The 26,842-nt window shown below is 35.4% G+C and overlaps 1 protein-coding gene and 3 long non-coding RNA genes across 5 annotated transcripts in view; 1 reads left to right on the top strand and 3 right to left on the bottom strand.

Annotated features, from left to right (window-relative positions):
• Positions 1-26,842, bottom strand: part of LOC147842616 (uncharacterized) — a 1,013,036-nt gene that overhangs the window by 788,703 nt on the left and 197,491 nt on the right. The gene's annotated exons all lie outside the window — the stretch shown is intronic.
• Positions 1-26,842, top strand: part of prkcz (protein kinase C, zeta) — a 223,504-nt gene that overhangs the window by 19,752 nt on the left and 176,910 nt on the right. Inside the window, 3 exon segments of one of the 2 annotated variants that reach the window (NM_001030091.1) lie at positions 11,069-11,190; positions 13,026-13,115; positions 13,417-13,467. In NM_001030091.1, coding sequence (NP_001025262.1) covers positions 11,069-11,190; positions 13,026-13,115; positions 13,417-13,467 — 263 coding nt within the window. 2 annotated transcript variants of the gene reach the window in all.
• LOC147835557 (uncharacterized) lies at positions 9,112-11,781 on the bottom strand. Its single transcript, XR_015497792.1, has 3 exons — positions 10,226-11,781; positions 9,968-10,136; positions 9,112-9,898 (listed from the first exon to the last, which is right to left on the bottom strand). It is a non-coding gene; the product is annotated as an uncharacterized LOC147835557 (long non-coding RNA).
• On the bottom strand, positions 21,993-24,432 carry LOC147835556 (uncharacterized). Its single transcript, XR_015497784.1, has 2 exons — positions 23,313-24,432; positions 21,993-23,259 (listed from the first exon to the last, which is right to left on the bottom strand). It is a non-coding gene; the product is annotated as an uncharacterized LOC147835556 (long non-coding RNA).

The following is a 26,842-nucleotide window of genomic DNA, read 5'->3' as shown; positions in this document are numbered from 1 at the left end:
TGGCAACCCAAGATTAATAAAGGGACTAAGCCGAAAGTGAAAGAATGAATATTGTTATAATTATAAATATATATTACATTTATTGTTGTGTATATTGACATAAATTTCAAAATGGTTACATTGTTTTGGTCACTACCAGCAACCAACTTTTTGACCATCGTTTATGTAATTTATTTCCAATACTAGTGTAATGGATCACAAATCTCACAGGTCAGATCACATTAGGATTTTTCAGTCCAGATCAGACCACTGTTCGGATCAGCCAAAAAGAGGAGACAAGAGGAGACTACTACTACTGTTGCTGATAAAGCTAAATGTATAAATCTAACATTAGTTTTAGTCTCATTTTCAATAAATGATTCAGTTATTCACTCATAAAACTTTGTTTCATTGCTAGATGTGTCATTTTTGAAGAATTATTCAGTGGCATATTTTTGATGGCTTCTTTTGATGGCCACCTATTGGTTAAATAATGTAATTGCTGTCTACAACTTTCATTTTCGAGCACATGGCGGTGATCTTTTTTTAATCTTCACCATAAACATCAGTGGTTTTATCTAAACTATAAACTGTTATCCCAGTACTTCTGTGTTGTTTGACAGTTTGTAACTTCATAACTAACTCAAAAGACTAAAGACTCCATCTCTTTCTTGATTTTTGAGTTTTCAAATACAGATTTGAATGCAGCGATTCAAAAGACTAATAAATATATATAAAAATCATCATCATTTAGAATTTATGTTACATGGTTGTTGAGATCCCGATCTTTTTAATAATTAATCATGCAGCTTACACAAGTGGTGACAAGTAGTTAACCTAAGAAACCCACCACATCCCGAATAACCTATAACGACTACTTCCGTCATCGTTATATTTTACAGGAAAGCCTAAATGCTTTCATACATGTGATTTGAATGATACGAGAGGTGATCTCTCTTCGATCGTTACAAATTTAGGATTAGTAAATAAAATAAAAAATAAATAAAAAAAACGTGAGTTGTGAGTTGTACGAATCACTGAACAATCGTGATCTGTTACACCCCTATCCAGTACACAATAACAGCAGTATACATTTTGTTAGTGTCCAGCAAGGATTACTTGTATATTCACTTAATATCAGACCATTTTCACTTAACTCACTTTGTCAAGCGCTAACTCACATTATCTGCTTATGAATCATGAAAAGAGTTTTTGTCTGGCTGACTGATAAGCTGTGGCTTTCTAAAAAAAAAAGGAATTCCCTTATTTCTCATTTTTAAAAAACCCAGTGTTTTCCTTTTTGGAGCTTATTTTTAAAGTTGTGAGCTCTGCAGGGTCACGCCTCTATCTAATGTTGTGATTGTTAATCTGTGACTGAGTGAAATGTTCACAAATCTACAGTTCAGACTGAACCAGAAGCTTCTTATTTATCACCTCTGTGCTTTATTTATTCAGTGCTAATAACATTATTGCCACACTTACAGTATGTTTTTTCTGTCTGACTGGCTCTCTTGTCTATTTCAGAAGCGCCACTCTCCATTTTAAGACAGAGTGAGAAATTAACACCTCCGAAATTACTTTATTTAACTGTTGGCATCCTCCGGGATGGTTAGCACTTATTAAAGTTAATCAGAAGTGTTTCACATGGCTCGCTCTGGAATTGAATTTCAGCGCCGCTCCAAACGGCAGCTGCTCGAGAGACTGCTAGCGTTTATCGGGCGATCAGGCTTTAGAGAGATCTGTCCGTTCGCTCTCAGCTTCAGTGCCAGCCGCTCAGACATGGGCTGGGGATGCTGGGGGACGAACGGATGGATGGAGCCAGAAGGGCAGGGTGGCAGATGATGGACTCGTGATCAAGTTTCCCCTGCTGAGGGCCAAGCTGCTCTTGAGCTCATCTCAGCACAAAACACACACATAATACATCTGACTTGTCATACGTCGCATTTTTCCACACACAAAGGAACCACGGGAGGTCTGTTGGCGGATTTGTAGCGCAGAAATGGTGAAAAATGTTTTCAAAATATTTCTAAATTATATTTTTAGCCAGTTGACTGACAGCCGAGAGAGCTGAAACACATTACAAGACACGAAAATGTTTGTGAATGGATAAAACCCTAGCAAATTGATAAAACATCTTCATCATAGGTTTGGGCGCTACTATCAATATTTATTTACCAAACGCCATTGTCAATATCGATTTAAAAAAAAAAAAAGATTCGGTGTGTAGTTTTAGTATGAAGCACTATCATTTTTAAGGGTCTCAAAATTAATTATTTCTTCGGTGCAGTGCGATGCAGACGCGGACAATTCGGTATCGGTTCAGTAATAATCATAACCGGTTATTATGTACCCGCCCGTGGCATAGGCACCATAGTCAAATGCTAAGGGCGCTGTATATCCAGGGAGGCGCCAGAAATGAGCGCGGTTCAGTTGGTTTTGTTTTCGATATTCCTGACACCCATTCAGTTACACATTTACATTTAGTCATTTAGCAGACGCTTTTATCCAAAGTGACTTACAAATGAGGACAAGGAAGCAACTTACACAACTAAGAGCAACAATGAATAAGTGCTATAGGCAAGTTTCAGGTCTGTAAAGTCTAAGAAGGGAAGTATAATTAGTATTAGTATTTTTTTATTTTTTTTTTATTTTTTTTATTTTTTTATTTTTTGGGTACAGTTAGTGTGATATTCAGAGAGGCAATTGCAGATTAGGAAGTGAAGTGGAGACTAAATAGTTGAGTTTTTAGTCGTTTCTTGAAAGTAGCGAGTGACTCTGTTGTTCTGATGCAGTTAGGGAGTTCATTCCACCAACTGGGCAGATTGAGCGTAAGCGTTCGCGAAAGTGATTTCTTCCCTCTTTGGGATGGAACCACGAGGCGACGTTCATTCACAGAACGCAAGTTTCTGGAGGGCACATCGATCTGCAGAAGTGAGAGCAGATAAGAAGGAGCAAGGCCAGAAGTCACTTTGTAGGCAAACATCAGAGCTTTGAATTTGATGCGAGCAGCAACTGGCAGCCAGTGCAAACGGACTAGCAGCGGAGTGACATGTGCTCGTTTAGGTTCATTGAAGACCACTCGTGCTGCTGCATTCTGGAGCAGTTGAAGAGGCTTGATAGAGTTAGACGGCAATAACTCAAAAACCTCTAACCCTAAAAAGATCTGAAGTGTTTTTCCTACAAAAAGACAAAGCTGGTTAAAGTGCTTCTTTTTTTAAGTTTTTTTTCGTTTTTCTGCTTCGCTCAGCACAATCTCTCCCTGTTGCGAGGGCTTAAGTTTGAGTGTGTGTGTGTTTGTTAGGTGCTGTCTATGTTTGTTTATGTGTTTGAATGAGAGACAGTGTGGTGCTGTGTGTCTGTGTTCATACAGACAGCTTGTTATAGCCTCCCCCCTAAAATATAACGTTGTATATGGAAAGCATCGTCAATGCACCGTGATGCACCGAGATATCGAATTGAACCGAATCGAAGGCATGATAATCGTAACCGAACCGAACCGTGAGACCAGTTTAGGTTTACACCTCTAATAATTTTATCAAAATGTGGCTGCTGAGACCTTGGAAGCAATGCCAATAGGCTTAAGGTGTAAGTTTGTCATTTCCAATGGAGGTACACAACTTGCCCGATGCGCACATGGAAGCAGTGCGCACGTGTTGTAAAACTGTGCGTAATTTTTAGGTACACCTAATTGAAAAATATCTGAACTTTTTCCGAATGCTGTGCGCTTACCGCGATTCATGCAAGTAGAACTATCTAATTTGCTTTACACATTGTACAGAATATACAGTTCAGTAATAACAGCAGACTATAGTAATTACCTCAGACAAACACAACACACTCAAACACTGCAGTGCTTTTTAGTTTCTTCATAACCCTTTATCGAAGCTGCAGCAATGGTTTTTACATTTTTTCTTCCTCTGAGAAAATGCTGGATGGTCGCTAAAAAACTAGTTATGAGAGAAGCCAGTGGAGCGTGAGTGCAAGTTAATTATAAATAGTTAAGGAATCCACACTCTTGTCACTTCAGGTCAGAATAACAACACATGCAAAAATGAGTGCTGTATAGCAGCAGTGAGGAGACTGTAAATAAAAAAGCATGTAAGGATGTTGCCAGAGTGGCTTTTTGGTTTCTTTTCTTGTGCATCCTAGCTCTCCATCTGAAAGATTTTTTAGCATAGGGGGTAATATAGTCATTCAACTTCGCAATTTGTAATGATACAGTATGTATTTGAATAATGATGGTTGGTTGTTCCACTTAAAAGCTGAGATTTGATTGTCGTAATTTGTGTTGTTCACAGAGTTTGAGGTTTACAATGTCAATATTTATTATTTACACCTTAAAGTTTGCTTTGATTGTTCAGCATTCGCACTTTACCATTGCACACACTTTGTAACATTTAATTTAGCAAGTTAAAGAGTCTCTTTAACACTTAAGTTTTTTTTATTATGAAGAGATGAGATATTTTGTTTAAATATTTTTGATTTTGAGTATTAAATTTATTTGCCTCAAATCAAATCCCTTTTATTGTCACATCATCAGCAGCACGTGTGCTATGATGAGTGAAAAGCTTAGGTGCTGGCTCCAGACAGCACAAAATACAGACAGTGCAAATACAATGACAGTGTAAATACAACAACAGTGCAAAATACAGACAGTACAAAATACAGATCGTGCAAAGAATGAAACAAAGAAATACACATAGTTGGTAAATGAAAATAAAGTGGTTAAATAAAAAAAAAAATCCAAAAAATCCTAAATGTGTTGTAATAAATAATAAATAATTATTGTTATCGAATGAAATGTGAACATGATATCGTGATAATTATTTTAGCAATATCACCCAGCCCTACTTCATCAATTCGTTAACATTTGTGCATGATTTCACAACACTTGCAAATCAGAACTGCAATGGAAATCTGTTGGGGACCCCAAAATATGATCGTACCGGGTGCTTCCTTTTTAGATCAGAGATTTTGTTGTTGCTGTTGTTGTTGTATATTTTATTTTCTGATTCTACTCGTTGTTTGTATATTTTTTGCCTATTACTGTTCCGTATAACAATACCAGCAATAAACTCTAAACAGGAAGCACCCAGGTTTGTCACTTTTTTGGGGTCTCCCGACAGATTTCCATTGTGGTGTGTGCTTTTTGCAGCATGTTTCTGTATTTGCATTTGTCTTTGTGTGTTAGTCTTTTTATTTTGTAAATGCATGTGTGATGAAGGGCGGCATGGTGGCTCAGTGGTTAGTACTGTCGCCTCACAGCAAAAAAGTCACTGGTTCAAGTCCCGGCTGGGCCATTTGGCATTTCTGTGTGGAGTTTGCATGTTCTCCCTGTATTCATGTGGGTTTTCTCCTGGTGCTCCGGTTTCCCCACAGTCCGCCACAGTATGAGTTTGTGTGAATAAGTGTATGGGTTTTCCACTACTGGGAAGGGCATAAAACATACGCTGGAATAGCTGGCGGTTCATTCCGCTGTGGCGACCCCTGATAAAGGAAAGAAAATGAATGAATGAATGAGTGCTGAATTTCTTGTGAGAGTGAGGAAGAAGGCAGGGTTGGTGATAATGTAAGCTCAATAATGTTTTTATTTATCATTTTTAAGAGCACTCTCAGCACATCACTCTTGATTATGGCTCTTCTGTTTAGGGGTTAAAACACCAGCTGTTTCTCAGTATGCGTTCTTAAGTTGTGTCCTTGTGTTCTCGTGAAACGTCATCATTAACCACCAAACTTCTGTTCCAAAATTCATCTGATTTTGTTCTTCTGAGGTAACTTAGTGATCTCAGTGAGAATGCCGTTCCGTTCTCTGCGTTCTTTGAATTGAGAGCCAGCCACAGTCTTCCTCCCAATCACTGCAAAACACAGGTGTCAGTCATGCATTTGATTGACCTACTTTTGAGCCTCTGGCTGCATCCGAAACCGCCTACTACTCTGTAGGTACTGCATTTGAATGTAAACATACTACTTGGTCGTTAGGAAAGTAGGTTCTATACAGTATGAATGTGAAAAGTATGAATGGAATTCGGATGTACTACATCCACCATTTTGTCATGGTCACGTGACCTACCTGCGTCAGTTGCGTTGCTTCACTTCCATTCATGAATTCTGTCGCGGGGCATTGTGGGATAGCGCAGCGTGCATGGGATGCGCACTCCAGAATCTCGCCGGAAGTCATCCGGGTACTTTTCACATAGTAATTTTCGAATTCTATGAATTCGGACATACTACTCGGCTCACATACTGATTTTAGCGTACTATATAGTATGGAAGTATGCGGATTCGGACACAGCCTCTGTTATGCCAATATCTGCTTTCCCTCTTTGTTCATTGTTCAGCCATGCCTCTCTCATGACAGCATGTTTTCTTAGCTTGTAGTTTGTGTGATTTTTATCAGCCACTGTACTGTTGTAAAGAATGAAAAAAAAAACAATTATAAGTGAATATTATCTAATGATAAACTATAATTTATATAAATGATGAAAATTTTAATTTTTGGTCAAAAATATACAGTAATTTTTAAAAAATGTTAATAAAATGGCTTATTCATCAAAATACTCCTATTCAGCACTCAAAAATATTCATTGGATTTACTACATTTTTTGAAGTTAAATGGTTGTAAAGAATTTATATGGGCTGAATTTAAACAAACAAATTAAATTTAGTGATGTTCAGCTTAATTTGTTTGTTTAAATTCAGCCTAAATTATTAGTTATTCGTTATTTTTATGTAAAAGAAAGACCACAAAAGCATTCGAATTCAACCAAAGCTTTTTATAATACAAGATGATTTATGTCATTTATTGTAAAAAAAAAAAAAAAACAATTAATTGTCGTCACTGTAACATTTAAACATTAACGAAATATTTAAAAATTCAATGAGTATATTACTTATGCAATACGGGCCAGACAGAATCTGCGGACAATTTGCTATTTCTGATTGGTAAAATCAGCTATTTCTTTTGGTAAAAATCTGCGGAAAATTTCTGCGGAATTATTTTAGGTATATCATAACTAAAACCTTAATATATGAAATAAAAAGTAATACCTTTTATACTTTATTTCAATGTTTAAAATGCAAATCCAATTAGATTGACTTTATTTGGTAAACAAAACAAATCACTCATCTAATATATCTACTTAAAGACAGAAAATGTTACTGTACAAACTGCATTGTACATAAATCAGATGAAGATTTTAATATAAGTCAATAATATTACTGGAATTAATTTAAAAACTGAATAAACAGATTTACACACGTTTACTCAAGTAAATAAACAGAATTAATGATGGGCTAAAAATCTGTGGAAATCTGCTGAATTCTGCGTGGGCCTAGCAATACCTAAGATATAGCATTTACTGCAATATTAATAATATTATTTATTGCAATACATTTAATAAGATATTTATGGGTCATTATCATGTTTTATGCTTGTTTTACGTTTGGGTGATTAAAAATAAATAAATTAAAGATCACAAAACATGAAATAATTTTTTTTTTATTAGATAAAGAAATATAACTTTTAGAACTAATTACTGATGTGAAAATTGATGAATTATTATATTATCTGTTTGTTGCCTCATTAACATTTTAGCATTAACTCATTGCTCTATTTGATATATTTATTTCATCAGGAAAAAAGAAAGAGGATTAAAAAATTGTTTAGTAAAATTGCTAAATCTGGTAAAATTGACAGCATTTGTGTATGCTTGAAATAAATAACTTTCATTTATCATCTTCAGATGAATTGGCTGCTTCTATAGAGTGTAAAACTATCATTAAATAAAATCTGCTACATCACTAATACATTATTGCAATGAATCCAGGACAAGGCAAAGGCTGTTAACTATAGAACTAGGTCAGCGCTGGTTTTAACGTTTCTCATATTATTCAAGTAAGTTATCATATACGGTGTTACTTCGAAAATGTAGTTTCATTAAGAATGTGTGCTATATCGTACATATTTTGTCAGAGAAAGCACTTTGAGGTTAGAGATGATGTAATAATGATTCCTCAGTAGCATGTTTGCATTTTTGTGGAGATTGTGAGCTCAGCACCAGCTCATGTTTTTGGCTTGTACTGGGCTCTGTCTTGCATGTGCTGTGGAAGTGGAGCAGGGATCCGACGCTTCCAAACAAGTCTCTTGTGTATCCAGACAGATGTGGCTTGTTTGGCTGAGGCTGGACTATTTAAAGAGGCAGAGTACATTTATAGCTACACCGTTTATAAGAGATGCATGATTTGTTGGGCGATTTTGCACTTTAAGTCAATAAATAATAATCATGGTGACACAGTAGGTAGTGCTGTCGCCTCACAGCAAGAAGGTTACTGGTTCGAGCCTCGGCTGGATCAGTTGGCGTTTCTGTGTGGAGTTTGCATGTTCTCCCTGCATTCGCGTGAGTTTCCTCCGGGGCCTCCGGTTTCCCCCACAGTCCAAAGACATGCGGTTCAGGTGAATTCGGTAAGCTAAATTGTCCGCAGTGTATGAGTGTGAATGAGTGTGTTGGATGTTTCTCAGAGATAGGTTGCAGCTAGAAGGGCATCCACTGCATAAAACATATGCTGGATAAGTTGGCGGTTCATTCTGCTGTGGCGACCCCAGTTTAATAAAGGGACGAAAGGAAAATGAATGAATGAAAGTAATTATCATAATAATACATTTTATTTGTAATGTGCCTTTCTTACACTCAAAGCGCTACAGCAATATGAAACAATAATAAAACATTGCTACGTCATATTAGCAGTCACCAGTGTTCATTTTTACAGCAAATTTTGATTTAGTTTTAGTCTTGACTAAAATTCAATTCTAGTTTTAGTCTTCTGAATCATTTTAGTTTTAGTCTAGTTTTATTCAACTACAATACATAAAAGCGACAATAAAATGATGACTTAAATGCTTCACCAAAAAGATATGTTTTGAGAATTGTATTAAAATGTTTAAAAGATGGGAGCATTTCTAATAGGAAGTGGCAGATATAATAGCTTGGCCAATAGCGGTGTGAGCCTACATTGGTCTCACAGTTCGGTTCGGTTACGATTATCATGCCATCGATTCAGTTCAATTCGATATCTCAGTGCATTGACGATGCTTTCCATACACAATTTTTTATTTTACTTATTACCACAATAATTCTTGTATTAAAATTTATCATTTGTAAATATAGTTATTTTTATATATTATTTGTGATACAATTTTGTCATTTAATTCAAGCAGTCAGATATATGAACTGCACCTTTAATTTCATTCATTCATTTATTCATTTATTTTCTTTTTGGCTTAGTCCCTTTATTAATCTGGGGTCGCCACAGCGGAATGAACCACCAACTTATCCAGCATATGCTTACTGCAGCGGATGCCCTTTCAGCTGCAACCCATCTCTGGGAAGCACCCATACACCCATACACTATGAACAATTTAGCTTACCCAGTTCACCTATAGTCTTTGGACTGTGGGGTAAACCAAGGCACCTGTAGGAAACTCACACGAACACAGGGAGAAAATGCAAACTCCACACAGAAACGATAGCCGAGGTTTAAACAAGTGACCTTCTTGCTGTAAGGCAATCGTGCTACCCATTGCACCACTGTGTAGCCCACATTTAATTTTAGCTGTTTATAGAAAACACTCTTTTTGAATGTATCATTCATTCATTCATTTTCTTGTCGGCTTAGTCCCTTTATTAATCCGGGGTCGCCACAGCGGAGTGAACCATCAACTTATCCAACAAGTTTTTACGCAGCGGATGCCCTTCCAGCCGCAGCCCATCCCTGGGAAACATCCACACACACATTCACACACACAGTCATACATTATGGACAATTTAGCCTACCCAATTAACCTGTACCGCATGTCTTTGGACTGTAGGGGAAACCGGAGCACCTGAAGGAAACCCACGCGAATGTAGGGAGAACATGCAAACTCCTTGAATGTATCAAACAAAACTAAAGTGCATGCAGAGAACAACATGAGCATTTATAGTAAATAAACAAATGTAAATATTGTCCCTGTTGCTTTTTGAGCGTTGTTGAGCGAATTCCTAAACGCCTCTGATTGATCACACGCTCAAAAAAAAAAAAAAAAAAAAAAAGGGTGCGATTGGCTCTAACGGTCAGCACAGCTCTTGCGCTGTTCAGCAAACAGTGACGCGGACAATCAGCTGACCCATTATAGATGATGACGGAGTGGAGAAAACTCGCTCTGCAGACACGCTTGTGTCTGGATCCAAAAGTAACGTTATTGTTGTACCAGCTGAGAGAGGAGATAAAACGCTACCTCACGAACACCCCAGCAGGTCAAAGGGGTCACAGAGAGTGAGAGAGAGTTTACAGCATTTATTTTTTCCTAGCTGAGTTCTGATGTACTTCCCTTTCATTGAAAGACTCGTAGATCAAACTCACAAGCAGCGAATTGTGTACAGCATGCTTTTTAAGTATTTGTGGGAGCGTTTAATTACTCACGGTCTCCTCTCTCGCCATAGTAAGCTACCGCCACATAATGCTATGTAATTAATGAGATCAGTACAAAATAACCGGTTTTGATTATTACTGAACCGATTCCAAATTGTTCTTGCATCGCGGTGCATCGAAAAATCAATTAATTTTGACACCCCATACTAGCCATTGATGCTAAAAGATAATTTGATAATAAGAGATAATAGAAGGTGCTTGATTGTGTTGAAATCTTAAAATCAAAACGATACAAATTTTTCAATTAATTTGTGTTATTTGATGTAGCTTTTTTTCACTTTCAGTTTAAAATGAGCCGTGTTAATGCTTATTAAAGGTGACGATGATAATTACAAAGTTAAACAAAACTTGAAATCTACTAAACAAAAGCTTCTAAGTGACTAGTGTGTTAGTCAATACATGACTTGTTTATTGTTTCCGTCACATTATCTATGTATTGTTTTACAACAGCTATGACAGTGTTTTTTACTGATATATTTTTTTAATATATTATTTTTGCTTAATTTTTTAAACTACTTGCGTCCTTTATGGATAAGGCAAAGAGTTGTATTTTACAGTTTCATAGATTTGTATTCTTTAGTTCTCAGATCTGTATAAAGGTATCCGGTTGTTTTGTGTGCAGGGACATGCTGATCTCAGACCTGGATTTGGCGCTGACGTACACAGAGGTGTGTAAGGAGGTCAGAGAGATGTGTGGAGTTCGCAAAGAAACGCCAATAACACTCAAATGGATCGACGACGAAGGTTTGTGTGAAACTTGAACTTCAGCCTTTGTGACGTGAGCAAAAACATTGATTCAGAATGCTCCTGTGTGTAGTTTTAGATTTGTTTATTTGGGTTAATGTACCAGTGAATCATTCACAGGATCATGTGTTTAAAAAGATATGGGCTCAGTTTTGGTTATGTCGACTTTAAGCTCAAGGGCCTAGAAGGAATAATAATGTAAGCATAAGTCAAATACATTTTTTTTTTTGATGATTTCCTTGCAAAGAAGATATGTAGTTAAAATATTAACATACTTTTTAGCATAAATTTTAAATGTATAAATGCAATTCATTAAATTTAATAGATAAAAATTAGGGATGCACCGATATGGATTTTTTGGCCGATACTGATAACCGATAATTCCTCAGACTTGGGGGCTAATAGCCGATATATATATGCCGATATTTATAAATATTTCAAAATGTTATAATTTTATATAGCAAACTTCATAAAAGATTGAACTGCTCTGATAAACTGAGTAGTGTATACTCAAATCAAAAAAGCTATAATTTCAATATTTCAAGGTAATTATATACACCTATATTCACGATTTCACATAGATCAGCATGCAAAAAATAAATGATTTCCTTTTCTTCATATCAAATTAACATGCAACTTGACAGTTGCATAAAAATAATAGGTTAAATAACAAAATGGGATTTAATCAACAAGCAAGATAAATATCTTTTAAATAAGATGAAATAAGATTTTAAATAAGATGAAAATGAAAGAGCTAAGGACTAAAACCAGTTCAAATGTTCTTGAATAAAATCTGTTACAGTGATGTACACATGTACAAATATGTCATGTCCGAAAAAGCCTTTTTTAGAGGTGTTTTGACAGTTCAGAGCCACTGTACACCGTAAATTTAGCATTAAAATAAATTGGTTACACTTTACAATAAGCTTGTATTATTTTATTATTAATGTTAGTTAATGCATTTACTACCATAAACAATCAGTGCAGTACATTTAGTACAGTATTTGTTCATGTTAGTTAACGTTGGTTAATAAAAATGCAGTTGTTCATTGTTTGTTCATGTTAACTCACGGTGCATTAACACTAAAGTTAACAAGCATGAATTTGGATTTTAATATTGCATTAATAAATGTTGAACTATGATTAATAAATTCTGGACAAGTATTGTTCATAATTATTTTTATGTTAGTAAATACATTAATTGATGTAAACTTATTGTAAAGTGAGACCAATAAATCTATGATAACATAAATATTACATGGATTTAAAAATCATATCATATTTATAGAAGTAAATTAAAAATAAGTACAAAAACTACTGAAACAATTAAAGCCAAATAGATATATCAATTAATTTTATGGACATGAATGTCAATACAGTATGCCATTGTGCTTTATTTTTAGTATATTTTTAAGTCTAAATATAAATAATTTGTTTTGTAAATATATATATATATTATTTTTTTTAAATAGTATTAAATGAAAAAAATATTGAACTTTTAAATAAAATAATAAAAATTAAAAATGTAAAGTTTATGTAATAAGTTACTAAATCTACTGGAAGAAAATATAAATAAAAAATGATACTATAATATACTGCAGGAATAATATATACTGTATAATATTAGAAACAGAGTGGAAATATTGAAAAACAGAAGCAAAAACTAAATAATAAATAAAAAATAAAATAATAATAAAAATACACCATTAATAAGCTTTTCTGTTTTTCTGTTGATCCTAAAACCCAATTCAGTCAAGTCAATTTGTAAAATCCATGTCTTTATCATATGGCCTGTTTACATTAGTCATTTTTCTTCTTCTTGTCTTGTTTTTTAGGAGACCCGTGTACCATCTCATCCCAGATGGAGCTGGAGGAAGCGTTTCGGATCTACAGCCGAAACCGGCACTCTGGACTCCTCCTGCATGGTACTCATTCACACAAACCGATGCAAATTAATCAGTTCATTCCTGCCTTATTAAATTGTTCCAGCAGTTGAATTACTTTCTCCATATTTGTGTACATCTATTTATAAACAACATAATGCAGCATTTAAACCACACAACGGAAATCAGCCAAAGCACTCAAAATATCATATGTACTCCGTGCGGATATTCAGCATTCGATGAAAGTCCGTTTCTTTGTAATTTAGCATACTTGCAGAGCTCATGCCAGTTAATAAATAAATGCCACACTCATTTTTCTCTCTGTCTTTTTTCTTCTGTCTAGTATTTCCAAGTATTCCTGAAAAGCCTGGTATGCCGTGCCCAGGAGAGGACAGTAAGTTAAAGTCACCAGAGTTCTGCTTGTTTCATGTGCTGATCTGGTTTAAAGAGGTCATTCTGTTGGCCACAGTCACTCAATACAGGAAACACAGTTAACATGAGCGCCCTCAACTCTGTCCAGGAGTAAAGCACTTCTTCTTTTTCTCCTGTGCTTTTTTTAACAGCCGGCAAAATGCATTTGGGGTCCTCATTTATTTCTATTAAATTAAAGGACACCTATTATGCCCCTTTTTACAACATATAAAATAAGTTTCTGGTGTCTCTAGTGTGTGTATGGGAAGTTTGAGCTCAAAATACGCCACAAATAATTTTGTAAAACTCTTTGAAACTGCCCCTTTTAGGCTTTGATCCTAATTGTGTCATTTTGGTGACTGTCACTTTAAATTCAGATGAGATTGTGCTTTTTTCAAAAGAGGACGGAGCTTTAATTGCTTATTTAAAACAAGACTAGCGTTATCTCTGTAAAAAACTAAAAAATGTGTCTCAGAAGGAGGCAGTCTATGGAGATTACAGTGTTCATTTGTGCATCCTCAAACTCCACATTTATAATGCCTCTTAGTCACTGACATTATTTTCAGCAGGTATGTTGTAAAGACGCAAATGATGGATGGCTGCTTCTCATTCAGGGCTGTTTATGCTAATGACAGAGCGCTCGTCACTAATGGGCGGGGCTTTTTTTCTTGACATTACAATGGTAGAATGTCAATCAAAGTGTTTCTGCACACTGTTTTTATCAAGCGTGATTATAAAAGATTATAAAATTAATACATTTTTATAAATAGATCTGGTTATATTCACACATTGTTCCCACTCAACTGTTTTTAATTCCTTTTAAAAGTGATTTTCACATAGTAGATCCTCTTTAGGACTTTGTGTTGTTAAAGGAATCATAAATATTTACCTTTCTTTGTTTTTAAAAACACATTACTTTTGTGGAACACAAAATAGAAAAAAAATAAATGTAATTGCTTGTAGCTCATGATTCATGGCTGTTTTTTTTTCTATTCATTTACACTTTCAGATTGCATTATGGAATCTTAGTCTGTGCTCTGATGACTTTTAATGTTGAACGGTTTAGCAAAGGGATTTTATTGACATTTTTAGTGAAAGGACAAGTTTGAAAGGACAAGTTGATAAATCCACAAATAACAGGAAGCTTATTACCTGGTATTTGTTCAATGATTCACATGACCAACCTAGACAATGTATTGTCTTAAACAGCTATAAATGTTAATAAACGTCACTTTGTTCAAGTTTTCAGTGACAAATGTCATTAGAGCAAAGATCAAGGACCCTTAATTCAAATATATCCTAAATATAAAGAAAGTTAATCACAGACTACAGGAAACTATGTTTATAGTAATAATACAGTAATAATAATAATAATCAAAGCCAGTTTTTTTTCTGTGGAGAATTTCTGTTGATTTATGAATTATTGTATGACCATAGGAGCTGATAACTTCTTAACTTTTATTTATTAAAGATTTACAATGCCAAACTTTATACAATGGTTGAGGGAATTGTCTCATTGTTTGGCTTTAGAAAAATTTGGAATCCCTTTGTAGGTTTCCTGAAGGAAGCTGATACAAATATTTTCTCTGTATAACTTTTTATTATTATTTTTGTGTATTTTTTTTATTTTTCTATATAAATTTTTATATTTATTGTTTTCTATTTTATTTATTTATTTATTTATTATTATTATTAGTATTATTATTATTGCTACTACCTCTTTTATTATTATTATTATTATTATAATTATAATTATTATTATTATTATTACTGCTATTATTATTGTTATTGTTATTATTATTATTTTGTATGTTTGGTTTTGATTTCTATTGTACATGTTAAATGCTACTAAAATCAATAAAGACAGTGTTAAAATTATTTTTACAATGGAATAAAAACCAGTTGTTTTGGTAAACAAAGCCACAGAAGGTCTGTCATGTAATACAGAAACCACGACTACAACTTTACGAATTTTATTGTACACAAATCATCTAAACCTTTGCATATCATACAATAGTATAACCGAAATGAATGTAAAATACAAATATGTCTCTATAATATACATTTATACACATTTACACACTAAGTAATCTGAATGACGGCATCAACAATCTGTGGAGTTGTCCATCTGGGCCTATCAGTAATTAAATATATCAATATGTGCACAGATGACACGAGGTAGAGTAAATAATGACAACATTTCTATTTTAAGGTGAGCTGCTTCTTTAAAGTATCGTAAAAAAGGCTAATAGATTCAGTATGAGTGTGTTAAGGTTTTATGATGTAAAGGATGGCGTCTCTCAGTGGGACTGTACACCACACTGGTAACTGCACTGTAATCGTGTGTTAATGTGCACTTTTACTGCTCTGAAGGCCAGACGGGGCTGAACTGCTGAGTCAGTGGCCTGAACACAGTACCACTGACTCTTTCTGGAAGCTTCATGAAATCACCGTCATCCTCTCCTACGGCATGAGTTTTACACATGCTGTCATTTCTGTGTGTCCTGTATTAACAGAAGTGATTAGTTTTATTAATGCATCATTAGTGCATCATGCTCTGTGTTTTTGCAGTGTGTGTGTGTGTGTGTGTGTGTGTGTGTGTGTGTGTGTGTGTGTGTGTTTTGATGTGTAATTTTGCTTTGCGATGCATACAGATGAAGGTAGTTTTTGGTTGTCTGTATGATGTTTTTAGAGAATTGTGAATCTGATTTTTGATTTATTTTTTAACGTACATTTAACATGTACATACATGTGGATTGGTGTTTTGTAGGTACATCATGATTTGTCACAGGCAGTTTTTTTTTTGTTTGTTTGTTTCTGCTCCACTTTTTTCCTGCTTGTCAGCAGTTTGCTCTGCATTTGTGTCTGGTGTTTTCTCAGAGGAGGGCAAAGAGGCGGTGTCTGCTCATAAAATCTGGATGAGGAAATAATTGATTGTATAAATAAAACTAATATTAAGAGCTAATACGGATTAATATGGCTAAATGCAGCTATGAAATCTCTTGAGACTGATTTAATTAAATACATATAAATTGTTAAGGAGGAATATGTGCCAGCTAGCAGTATCTTTCCAAACTTTTAATAAAAACAGTGAATATGAACTGGTTGTTTTCAGCCAAAGAAAAACTTGCAAAATAAAATCTCAATGATTTAACATTTGCATCTTGCTAAATTACATACTGAAATGTTTGTGTTTTAATGTAGTTCTCAAAGTAAAGTAATAAAATGAAATAAAAATGATCTATGGGTTTATATAATAGTAAAAATAAATGAAAAATATATATAAAATAGTAGTTTATTAAATATATGTTAAAAACTTGTTTATTTATACATGATATAGATTGCTCAGCTTATCACAGATCTTTTAAAGTATTATTTTTTTTTATAAGATGTTATGCAATATTATATTTGGGCATAAACATGAAGCCAAAACTTTTCCGGTACTGAAGCCAAAACTGCAGTTAAGTTAACAAAAAAAAGAAAAAAAAAAAAGAAAATAGCTTACAATATCAATCCAAAGGTTATTACACCCAAATTTATGTTAGGAAAATGTATTGAATAAAAGCTTTAAAAGAAGAGGAAAAATCAAAGGAAAAAACTATAAAATATTTAGTTGAGATTTTTTAGTTTGTAGTCACTTAAATTTAAACGTATTTGCTTATATATATATATATATATATATATATATATATATATATATATATATATATATATATATATATATATATATATATATATATATATGAAAATGATCCAGGTTCACACTGGCGTTTCATCTAGCATTTTTTAATTATTTTTTTAAGATTTATTTTTTGGCCTTTTTTGCCTTTATTAGATAGGACAGTATTTAGACAGGAAGCGAAGTTGGAGAGAGAGAGGGGGTAGGGTAGGGAAATGTCCTTGAGCCGGGATTCGATCTCAGGATGCCCTGACGTGCTACTGCACCATATGTTGACGCGCTAAGCACTAGGCTATTGGGCCGACCGTCTAGCATTTCTGAAAAGATCTCTGTCCTCACAATACTCCTTAAACCGCACAGCACATGACCACACACACACAGATAGAGGCATGCGCTGCAGGGTATGTGCGCGTCTGAGCTCCAGCAGTCAGCGGGTGCTTTGAGCACAAATCCTCAGAGAGCAGTGCTTGTCGGACAGTTTATGAAGGATGACAACTACGTCTTACTAGAGTTGTTAAACATCATATTTAATTAATCTTGTCTCTATTTAACGACTCTTTGGTCTTTTGAATCTATCAGGTAAAGTGTCACAACGTCAGTGCACTGCTTCAATCTTTCGCTTTCACGCTTGTACTCAGTAATTTCAGCGAAAACCTCAGGTACTGTTGGTTGTGCACCTTTTTTACCAACCAAGTTTGTCGGCCCTATTATAACAACACAGATCACTCTGCCTATTCATGCCAGAGTCCCACGGAAAGAGTGATTGACAGGTGGTAACTTGTGAGCAACTTATCTTTATTTATGATTTGGTTATGGGTAAAGCAAAGACCATGCGGGTCAGGTAGTTGAAATGGTAGGCTACAAATAATTAATTCGCTATGAATGAATTAAGTATTCATTAATAATTAATTCACCACTGCCTCTGAAAACGATGCCATCTTCCATCACGATGTTTCACATTAGACATCGTACAATGCTAAATTGGTTGACATCGCCCAACCCTAGTAGTTGTTAATAAACTGATATTTATCATTAATCAAGGAGTTATTTATTAGTTACAAATAATAAAAAGTTATATATATTACTTTGTGCTATTTTACTGTAAGATAATGTAATTTTTTTTTTTTTACAAAGAAACGCGTCAGATAGCAACAGTCTGTGTCACCATATTCATATTTTTTAAATGAAAACTAAATATTTTTACAAATGGTGCTTTGTGACTTGCTTGTTTAAACATTATGCTAATTTCTACATGGAATAATGTTATTTGCTTGTTGCTGATGTGAGGTGTTTAAATCAGAAACAGTGTGTACATCAAATAGAACATGAATTTATTAGACTAAAAACCCTGCTGAGTCCATCACCACCTCTGATGTGTGACACAGGAATCAGAGCGACTGTGTGATTTGACAGTGTAAAGAGCTCAGGTTCAGCTGCTTACTGTGGTGTGGAATTGGCCTGGACTCATTACTATGCAAGGTTAGTTATTCATATCGTGCATGAAAGCTCAGTAACCTAGAGCTGCTCTGCTACAGTGTTGTAGGGACAAAGAATTACAGCATTTTATTCAGGTATAAAAATCTTCCCAGATCAATGGCTTTAGACTTTTTTCCACTGAATTTTTTTTAAGGCGTTTAAAGGGATAGTTTACCCAAAAAATAAAATGTTGTCATTATTTACTCACCCTTTATTTGTTCCATATTAGTTTTTTAGTTCTTTTAAATTAGGGCTGCACAATATTGCAAAAATCTGACCTTGCCATATTTTGTATGTCTGCGATATATATTGTGAAGTAAATAATAAATACTTAAACAGCTTTATTTGGAAAATATACTTCATTTTAGATCGATTGGGTTAATTTTGTAGGAGAATGAATCTCAATAAATAAATTACAAGCATAGATAAGATATAGCAAAGATAAAAGTGAATTATAGTTTTCAGGTATTCAGTATTCACGTACAGATACTGAATAATCAACACTGCATAGACTTCATTGTATATTATCTAATCTTTATTAAAGTTACAAAAAAGTTCTTGTGGCTGGACATTTTAAACTTATTCAAATTATTAAAATATTGAAATGTTTATACTGTCATTGTACTTAAAGTTACAGTTCACTCAGAAATTAAAATGTATTCACTGTTTACTCAACGTTCACTTGTTTTAAACATATATGAGTTATTAAATTATCTTCTTTTTGTGGTAACTTAACTTATAAACGTTTGAAACAAGTGAAGGGTTTAATAAAAATATTAAGTAATGTTTGGGTGAACTATCTCTTTAAAAACGCATGCAGATGATAAACATTTACTCCATCATGATTAAACTCTGCATTGATTATTATCAACTATAATCTCAACTCAACATTGCATAGCCTGGGATGTGACTATTGCAGATGCACACATTGCGCTATCGATGCTCAAATGATATATTGTATAATCTTGGAGACCTGTAACCATCTTCAGCAGTATTTGGTTTTCCTACTGTGTTGCCACAGCCATGTCACTCTTCAGCCCAAGACTGGTTGCTCACTGAAGCTAACTAGGATGGGAGACCTCATGGGAAAACTACAGTAGGTTGCTGTTTAAAGTGATGTTATTTAGGCCAGCAGGGGGCGCTCAACCTGCAGTCTGAGTGAGTCCTAATGCCCCAGTATAGTGAAGGGGACACTATCTGTCAGTGAGCGCCGTCTTTTGGATGAGACGTTAAACCAAGGTCCTGACTCCCTGTAGTCATTAAAAATCCTATACTCATAAAGAGTAGGATTGACCAACTTCCCTACATTGGCCCTTACCGATCAGGACCTCCATATCATCCCTATACACCAAATTAACCCTATCACTGTCTCTGCACTCCACCAATAGCTGGTGTTTGGTAAGCGCACTTTTGTCCTGTGGCTACCGTCGCATCATCCAAGCGGATGCTGCACACTCGTGGTGGTGTGGAGAATCCCCCCCCCCCCCCCCCTCATGATTGTGAAGCGCTTTGGGTGTTTGGCCATACGTGATAAATGTGCTATATAGAGACTTATTATATTACAAGTCAATGGTTACCAGTTTTTAACATTCTTCAAAATGTCATCTTATTGTGTTCAACAGTACGAAAAGCTCAAACTTGTATGGAACAAGTAAAAACTCTGCATTTAAACAGCCCTTGCTTACACCAACCATTTCCCCTTTTTTGCAACAAAAATAAGAAAATGTATTCTACACAAAGTTTTTTTTCCCAGCAATTTGCTGTTTTCTGAATTATGGAGTGATAAAAAAGAGATCTTCTGAAATCCCCTCTATAATAAACTTTAACTCTACTACTGTATGTCCACAAATAAAGGGAAAAAAACAATAATTGTAAACTCGATAGTTTTACAGCGGGGCAAATAAGTATTGAACACATCATGTCTTTTTTTTCTGGGAGTAATATTTCTGAAGAAGCTGTTGACATGGAATAGAAGCAGAAAAAAAAACAATACAAACATAAAAAAATAAAGAAAAACTGAAAATGAGTTATGTGTAAAAACAATGAAATGACACAAGGAGAAAGTGCTGAACTACTGAAACGTATTTAATACTTTACATAAAAGTTTTTTTTTTGGTGATGACAGCTTAAAGACACCTCTTTTATGGAGAATGAAGTCACATGAATTGCTCACGTTGTGAGTGGTTAATGGTTCTCTTGAAGGTTTTGGCTCTCGTCTATCAAATCTGATCTTTACTTTGTATTTTCTATTGGATCCTAGTCGGGTAATTGGCTGGACCATCAGCTTGATTTTCTTTCTCTGAAAGCATTTGAGAGTTTCCTTGGATGTGTTTTGGATCATTGTCTTGCTGAAATGTCCACCCTGATTTCATCTTCATCATCCTGCTAATGTAGATGTTGGACTGAAGCAGCTAGTATTCATTTACACTGAGGAAGGACTGAGGGTTGCTGAAGAACTACTGAGAGATTTCAGCTGCTGTTTGGGCTTTCACTGGCTTTCTACACCTCCCTTTATTCATGTGTTCAATACTTCATCCTTGCATCATTTTATTTATTCTTCATTATGCATAACTTCATTTTTAAACTAATAAGAGTTGTTTTATTTGCGTATATGGATGTTTTTTGGTTGTTACCAACATCCGGGGGAAATTTCAATGGCACCTTTAAAATATGTTTTCTAAGAAAAACGGTGAAGTGTTCAATACTTATTTTCCCTGCTGTGAATAACATTTTAGAAAAATTGTAATATGTTTCTAATTCTAAATTAATCTGTGGATGTATGGTGATAACTATTAATTATGTATTTTTGCTTGTATTTATTTATTTATTTATTGATGATTTGTAAATATTTAAATCAGAAAAAAGTATGTATATATATTTTTAAGTCTTATGAGTTTATATAATACTTAATGGAAGCAATTGAAGTTTATAGAAAAGAGGATTCACCAAGAAGAGAAGAGTAAATGATGATATGGTTGTAATTTTAGAGTGAATAACTGTACCGAGGCTGGATTGATATTGCTGTGCTGTGTGATGGTGTTTGTTGGCTTTGCTGAGAGTTGGTGTTTGATCAAAAATGTCTGTGTTTGGTCTTCGGGCTTTGCTGAGGTGTGTAGGAGTTTCTCTGTCAGATTAATCCCTGATCTCACAGTCTTCATGCAATCTCCTGAGTCCTTTGATTCTATCAGTGGTTGCGAACTCTTGCTGTTTGTTTAACATCAAAAACGGGATTATTTCAGAAAGTAAGTCACATTGACTCTTGCAAAAATGATTGCCCTTTTTTTAGCTCTGTATTTCAAAACAGACACTTTACTTTACATTAAATGTAGTATGACAGATGGTTATATGGAGAGTAAGGGATTGTATCTTTTTATTAAGACACTTTTAGTCATTGCATGTTGAATACCTTATGCAAACACATGAGGAGATGTCTCTCCTTAAAAGTCTCACCAATGGCAGATTAGCATGGAATGTCAACCCTGGTATTGAAGGATATTACATATACCGGAATGTGGAGGATGTGAGAACATGATTGACAGGGCACATACTGTATCTAAGTAACAAAACAGTCCATTAATGACTATGTTTCAAGGCTTGACTACTCTTTAGCTAATAATTCAGGAGGGCTAATAATTCTGACTTCAACTGAATGCCCATTCCCAAAAAGAGTATACTTTTAGAGCATATCCACAAACTGGATTTGGGATTAGTAAAAAAAAAATTACATCAGAATTACTTTGAGATGCATGAACTGTCTGCGCTGGTTTGTTTGGAACTATTTCTGTTGTTGAAACAAAAGGAAATAGACTATAATGTGTCAAAAAAAGGATTATAAATCAAACTTTGAAATTGATAAGGAATTATTTGCACCATGTGTAATAAAAAACATTCTTCTTCTTACAGTTCATAGTTTCCTGTAAAAGTTTTTGCAGTGTTTGCATGTAAAAGTTGCTCGGTTATTTATAGGATCTTGCTGTAGGTTCAAGTGTTTTTTTCACGCAAGTATGCAGCATTCAAGTGGTGGCACAGCAAAAATGCTTTTCTTAGTTTGTCTTTTTTTTCTAGTTCAAAAATTGACAAATTCTTTAAATCAAGAAGTATTTTCTACACAACTAAATAATATTGTCTTATTAATATTATGTCAAAATATAAAGTTTTTCCTTAAAACTTAAGAAAAGCATTTTTTTTGTAGTGCGTATGGTTTCTAAGGTGTGGCTAGGTGGTTGCTATGTTGCTTTGGATGCTTGGTTACAAAGTGTACTTCCAAGTCTTTATTACATAATGTACAGTTGAAGTCACATTAATCAGTCCTCCTTTGAATTTTTTCTTATTTAAATGCTTACCAAACGATGAATACAGAGCAAGGGATTTTATACAATTCCTTTTAATATTTTTTTTTTCGGAAATTAGTTTAATTTTGGCTAGAATAAAAGTTGTTTTGAAAAGCATTTTTTTGTAGTAAAATATTTTAAGGTCAAACGTATTTGGCGTCTTAAGCAATATACTGTTGAAGTCAGAACTATTAAACCCCCTTTGAATTTTTTTCTTTTTTAAAATTTTTCTCAAATGATGTTTAACAGAGCAGGGAAATTTTCACCGTTTGTCTGATAATATTTTTTTCTGGAGAAAGTCTTATTTGTTTTATTTCAGCTAGAATAAAAGCAGTTTTTTACATTTTAAAAAACATTTTAAGGTCAAAATGATTAGCCCCTTTAAGCTATTTTTTTTTCGATAGTCTACAGAACAAACCATTGTTATACAATAACTTCCCTAATTACCCTAACCTGCCTAGTAAACCTAATTAACCTAGTTAAGCCTTTACATTTTACTTTAAGCTCTATAAAAGTGTCTTGAAAAATATCTAGTAAAATATTATTTACTGTCATCATGACAAAGATAAAAGAAGTCAGTTGTTAGAAATGAGTTATTAAAACGATTGTGTTTAGAAATGTGTTGAAAAGCCGAAATTTGGGAAAAAATAAACAGGGGGGCTAATTATTCAGGTGGGCTAATAAGTCTGACTTTATCTATATATTCTTTATTTAATGTAACTCGCTTAAGTATAATTATTTTTTTATCATCCACCACAACTTGCTTTCCTCAAGAGTCTGGCTAAATTAAGGTATTATTTATGTCCATGCCACAAACAGTAAGTGGCGAAATTGTAATACATTAAGTATCAAATTTATTCAGATTACCACTAATTATCAAAAAGTCCCAGCCATTATCAACCATCCTCCTCCTCCTTCTCATACACCACACACTAAGCTCTTTCACCATCCACCCTGATGCTCCGCTCCCTCGCGCTCCATGCCACGTTTTCCAGCGGGCCCCTCAGCTGTTTGCCACCGGCTCTCTGGGGACTCAGCTACACCCTGACGAAAGGATGAGAGTGAGAGAGAGAGAAAAGGACGAGAGAGTGAAATAATAGAGAAGAGAGGCGAAGAGTGCAGAGCAGAGCCAGGCACCGTAGCAAAAATATCCGTTCTGTGTTGCAGGAACTCCCTCCTTTTGTTTGTGCCGCCCGTCTCAATTAGGGCTTCCAGCAGAGCTGCCCGTTCCATCAATCCATCCATCCATCCATCCATCCATCCATCCATCCATCGAGGACGCAGCCTATACAAGGACAGCCAGCTGTAACGACCGCACGCAGGGAGCGACGGAGCGGCAGGGAGGGGGAGAAATAATTAAATAAGTCGCAAGGAAGAGGAGAGATTGAGTGAACAGAGGAGACGGCGAGGGAGGAGGGGATGTAGCCGGTGCGTCGTTTGGAGGCTGCCAGGGGAAAATGTGCTGAAACGAGCAGAAAACAGGAAGATACCGGTGAGCACCGCAACGTCGACATCTTTCCCATTTTGTCCACCCCTTCCATCTCATTTTGTGTGTGCGTGCGGATGCGAAGGCGAATCCGCCGTGTGCCTGCATGTTTGATGCATTCTGTTTATTCTCATCCCACCTTGCGGTGACTCGATGGCTCGTCTTTCGCTTGCCACTCTCGGGTCTGAACCTGTTGGCGAGTGCGGCAGTGTTGGTGTATGTGTGTGCGATTTGCCTACCTGGCATGTTTAGTCAGACTTCCAGAGAGCAGCTAGCATCCTTTCATTTAGCTTTCACACACAAAGGAAGACACAGACACACTCTCTTAGCTCTTGGTGCCGGAGACCCGATGCATCCTAAGAAGGCTGACGGTATGTGAACGGCGCTCTATCAGGCTATTGTGTGCATATTATTAAGAGTTTAGGGCTAACTAATAGATGGAAATGTGGGCTGGCGACTCTGATTTGTGTCATTATGATTGGTTTATCACATCCCTTCGCTATTTCCAAAGAGGTTGGTTAAAATAGATGCTCATGCATTATTTAAGTCTGACTGTCATAATTAGCGAGATGTCAGTTATCCAGCAGCTCTTGGCCACGATGCACCCAAACACGAGGCTCTGCATCTCTCCCGTGACTGAAGACACAAGGAGTCACATTCATGTTAGTTTGTTTCTAACGTTCTTGGGGAGTAACAAAGGGGAATTGTGTTCGGTTGGAACGCCAGGATCCTGATACTGTTGTCGAATGACGTTAGATTCATTTCTGAGTTGATTTTTGTATCAGATGGACCTGCAGACACACTGGGAGTCCGGTTGAGCTTTGGCTCAATGAACCCTGTTTGGTTTGTTTTCATGGTGCATTAAGTCTCCAACTTGTCCTTGGTGTGTTGCAGCCAAAAGCAGCAGTTTTTGAGTGGTTTGTGTCTTAAATGCTGCTCGGTGTTGCTGTTTTTAGCTGCAGTGTCTGTGTTGGGATGTCATATGATCCACCTGTTCCAGTATTGATTGGCAATAAATCTAAATATGGCCACTGCAGCACACCAGCGCCTGCTCGGGAGAACCCTGATGATGCGAAGTAAATGTCTTCTAACAAATCTGTGAAGGGTTATTGATGCGTTTGGTTATTTATAACTTGGCTGGTGGTGGTCCAGTCCTGATGTAATAAATGCGGGATGCTGTTTTTAAAGGTGTTGGTCACCTAACAGAACTAAAGCAGATTCTTAAGCAGAACACTATAGAATGTTGTTAGCTGAAACTGTAGTTGATTTATAAAATGCAGGTCAATGATTACGGGCACCTTTTGAGAGTCAGAAAACATACACAAGCAAATCAAAACAAATAATCATGACTGGTAATAAATTAAAGTTGCAATCAAATTAAAATTTTGTCTTCCTATTTTTTTTATACTATAAATGATGGCTGTGTGTGCTTCATTATTTTGTAAAGATTAAATACCATAACCTTCCCTTTCCCCTGAAATGACTTTTCTTCACTTCAGGTCACATGGAAAGGCTTTTGGGAGGGACATGTCTCCTTACTTTTGTCCATTCATCAATCTTCCTTTATTTTGTTAGCAGTATCCATCTTGCAATGATACAATCGGTTCTCAAATAACAAAAAACTTTAATGTCTTGATCACAATTCAAACTACTAAAGACCAGCAGGGACAAAGCAACAATTGACTATTCATATCAATGGAGAGCTAGAGACTTCTGGCATTCTCCCAACTATACAAGTGACAACAACTGTTGGTGACTGTATGTGTGGATGTCCAGCAATACAAAAAAGCTGAGAATCCTTCAACCTTATCCAAATGAAGAACGACTTTCGTTAGCAACAGCCAATAAGAGCATTAGTAGAGCTCACATGATCTTCTCTCAGCTTCTGCACCAGCCGGTTGGATATTCAACTTTCTGTAGAGCTGTGAGTTAGCCGTTAGTCGTGTTTGTTTATTTCTTGTTAATCATTGTATGCCCTCTGCAATGTTTATTTTCGAGTGGCAGGAAAACTAATTGGCTGACATGAACTGCAAGCTGTTTGCCAAGGTTCATGTTCAGTCTTTTCTATAAACCTGTGCAGTTGTGTTAGTACTTGCAATAAGTTTCTGGCTGTCATTCACTGAATGGCCACTGGTATCACTATTAACAAGAGTTTTTGAATTCAGTATATAGTATCAAAGACTCTAGAATACTCCAGACATGTCAGTCGTATACTTTTGAATGGGGAAAAGCGTAAATGTCAATATGGTGAATGAAGCCCCGCCTACTAGTACAGGAGCCACATCACATGAAAGCAGCAAGAACTCAAACTATGCCCCACAAACTAGTAAACAGATTCGCCATTAAGACCAAGTTGTGAATTACTTCAGAAGACTAGCGGAATCGG

Source organism: Danio rerio, chromosome 8, assembly GCF_052040795.2.
Source record: "Danio rerio strain M-AB ecotype USA chromosome 8, GRCz13ab, whole genome shotgun sequence".
In the NCBI taxonomy this organism is placed as follows: Eukaryota; Metazoa; Chordata; class Actinopteri; order Cypriniformes; family Danionidae; genus Danio; species Danio rerio.
Note: the sequence above shows the minus strand (reverse complement) of the source record. Positions and strands in the feature narration are given on the sequence as shown.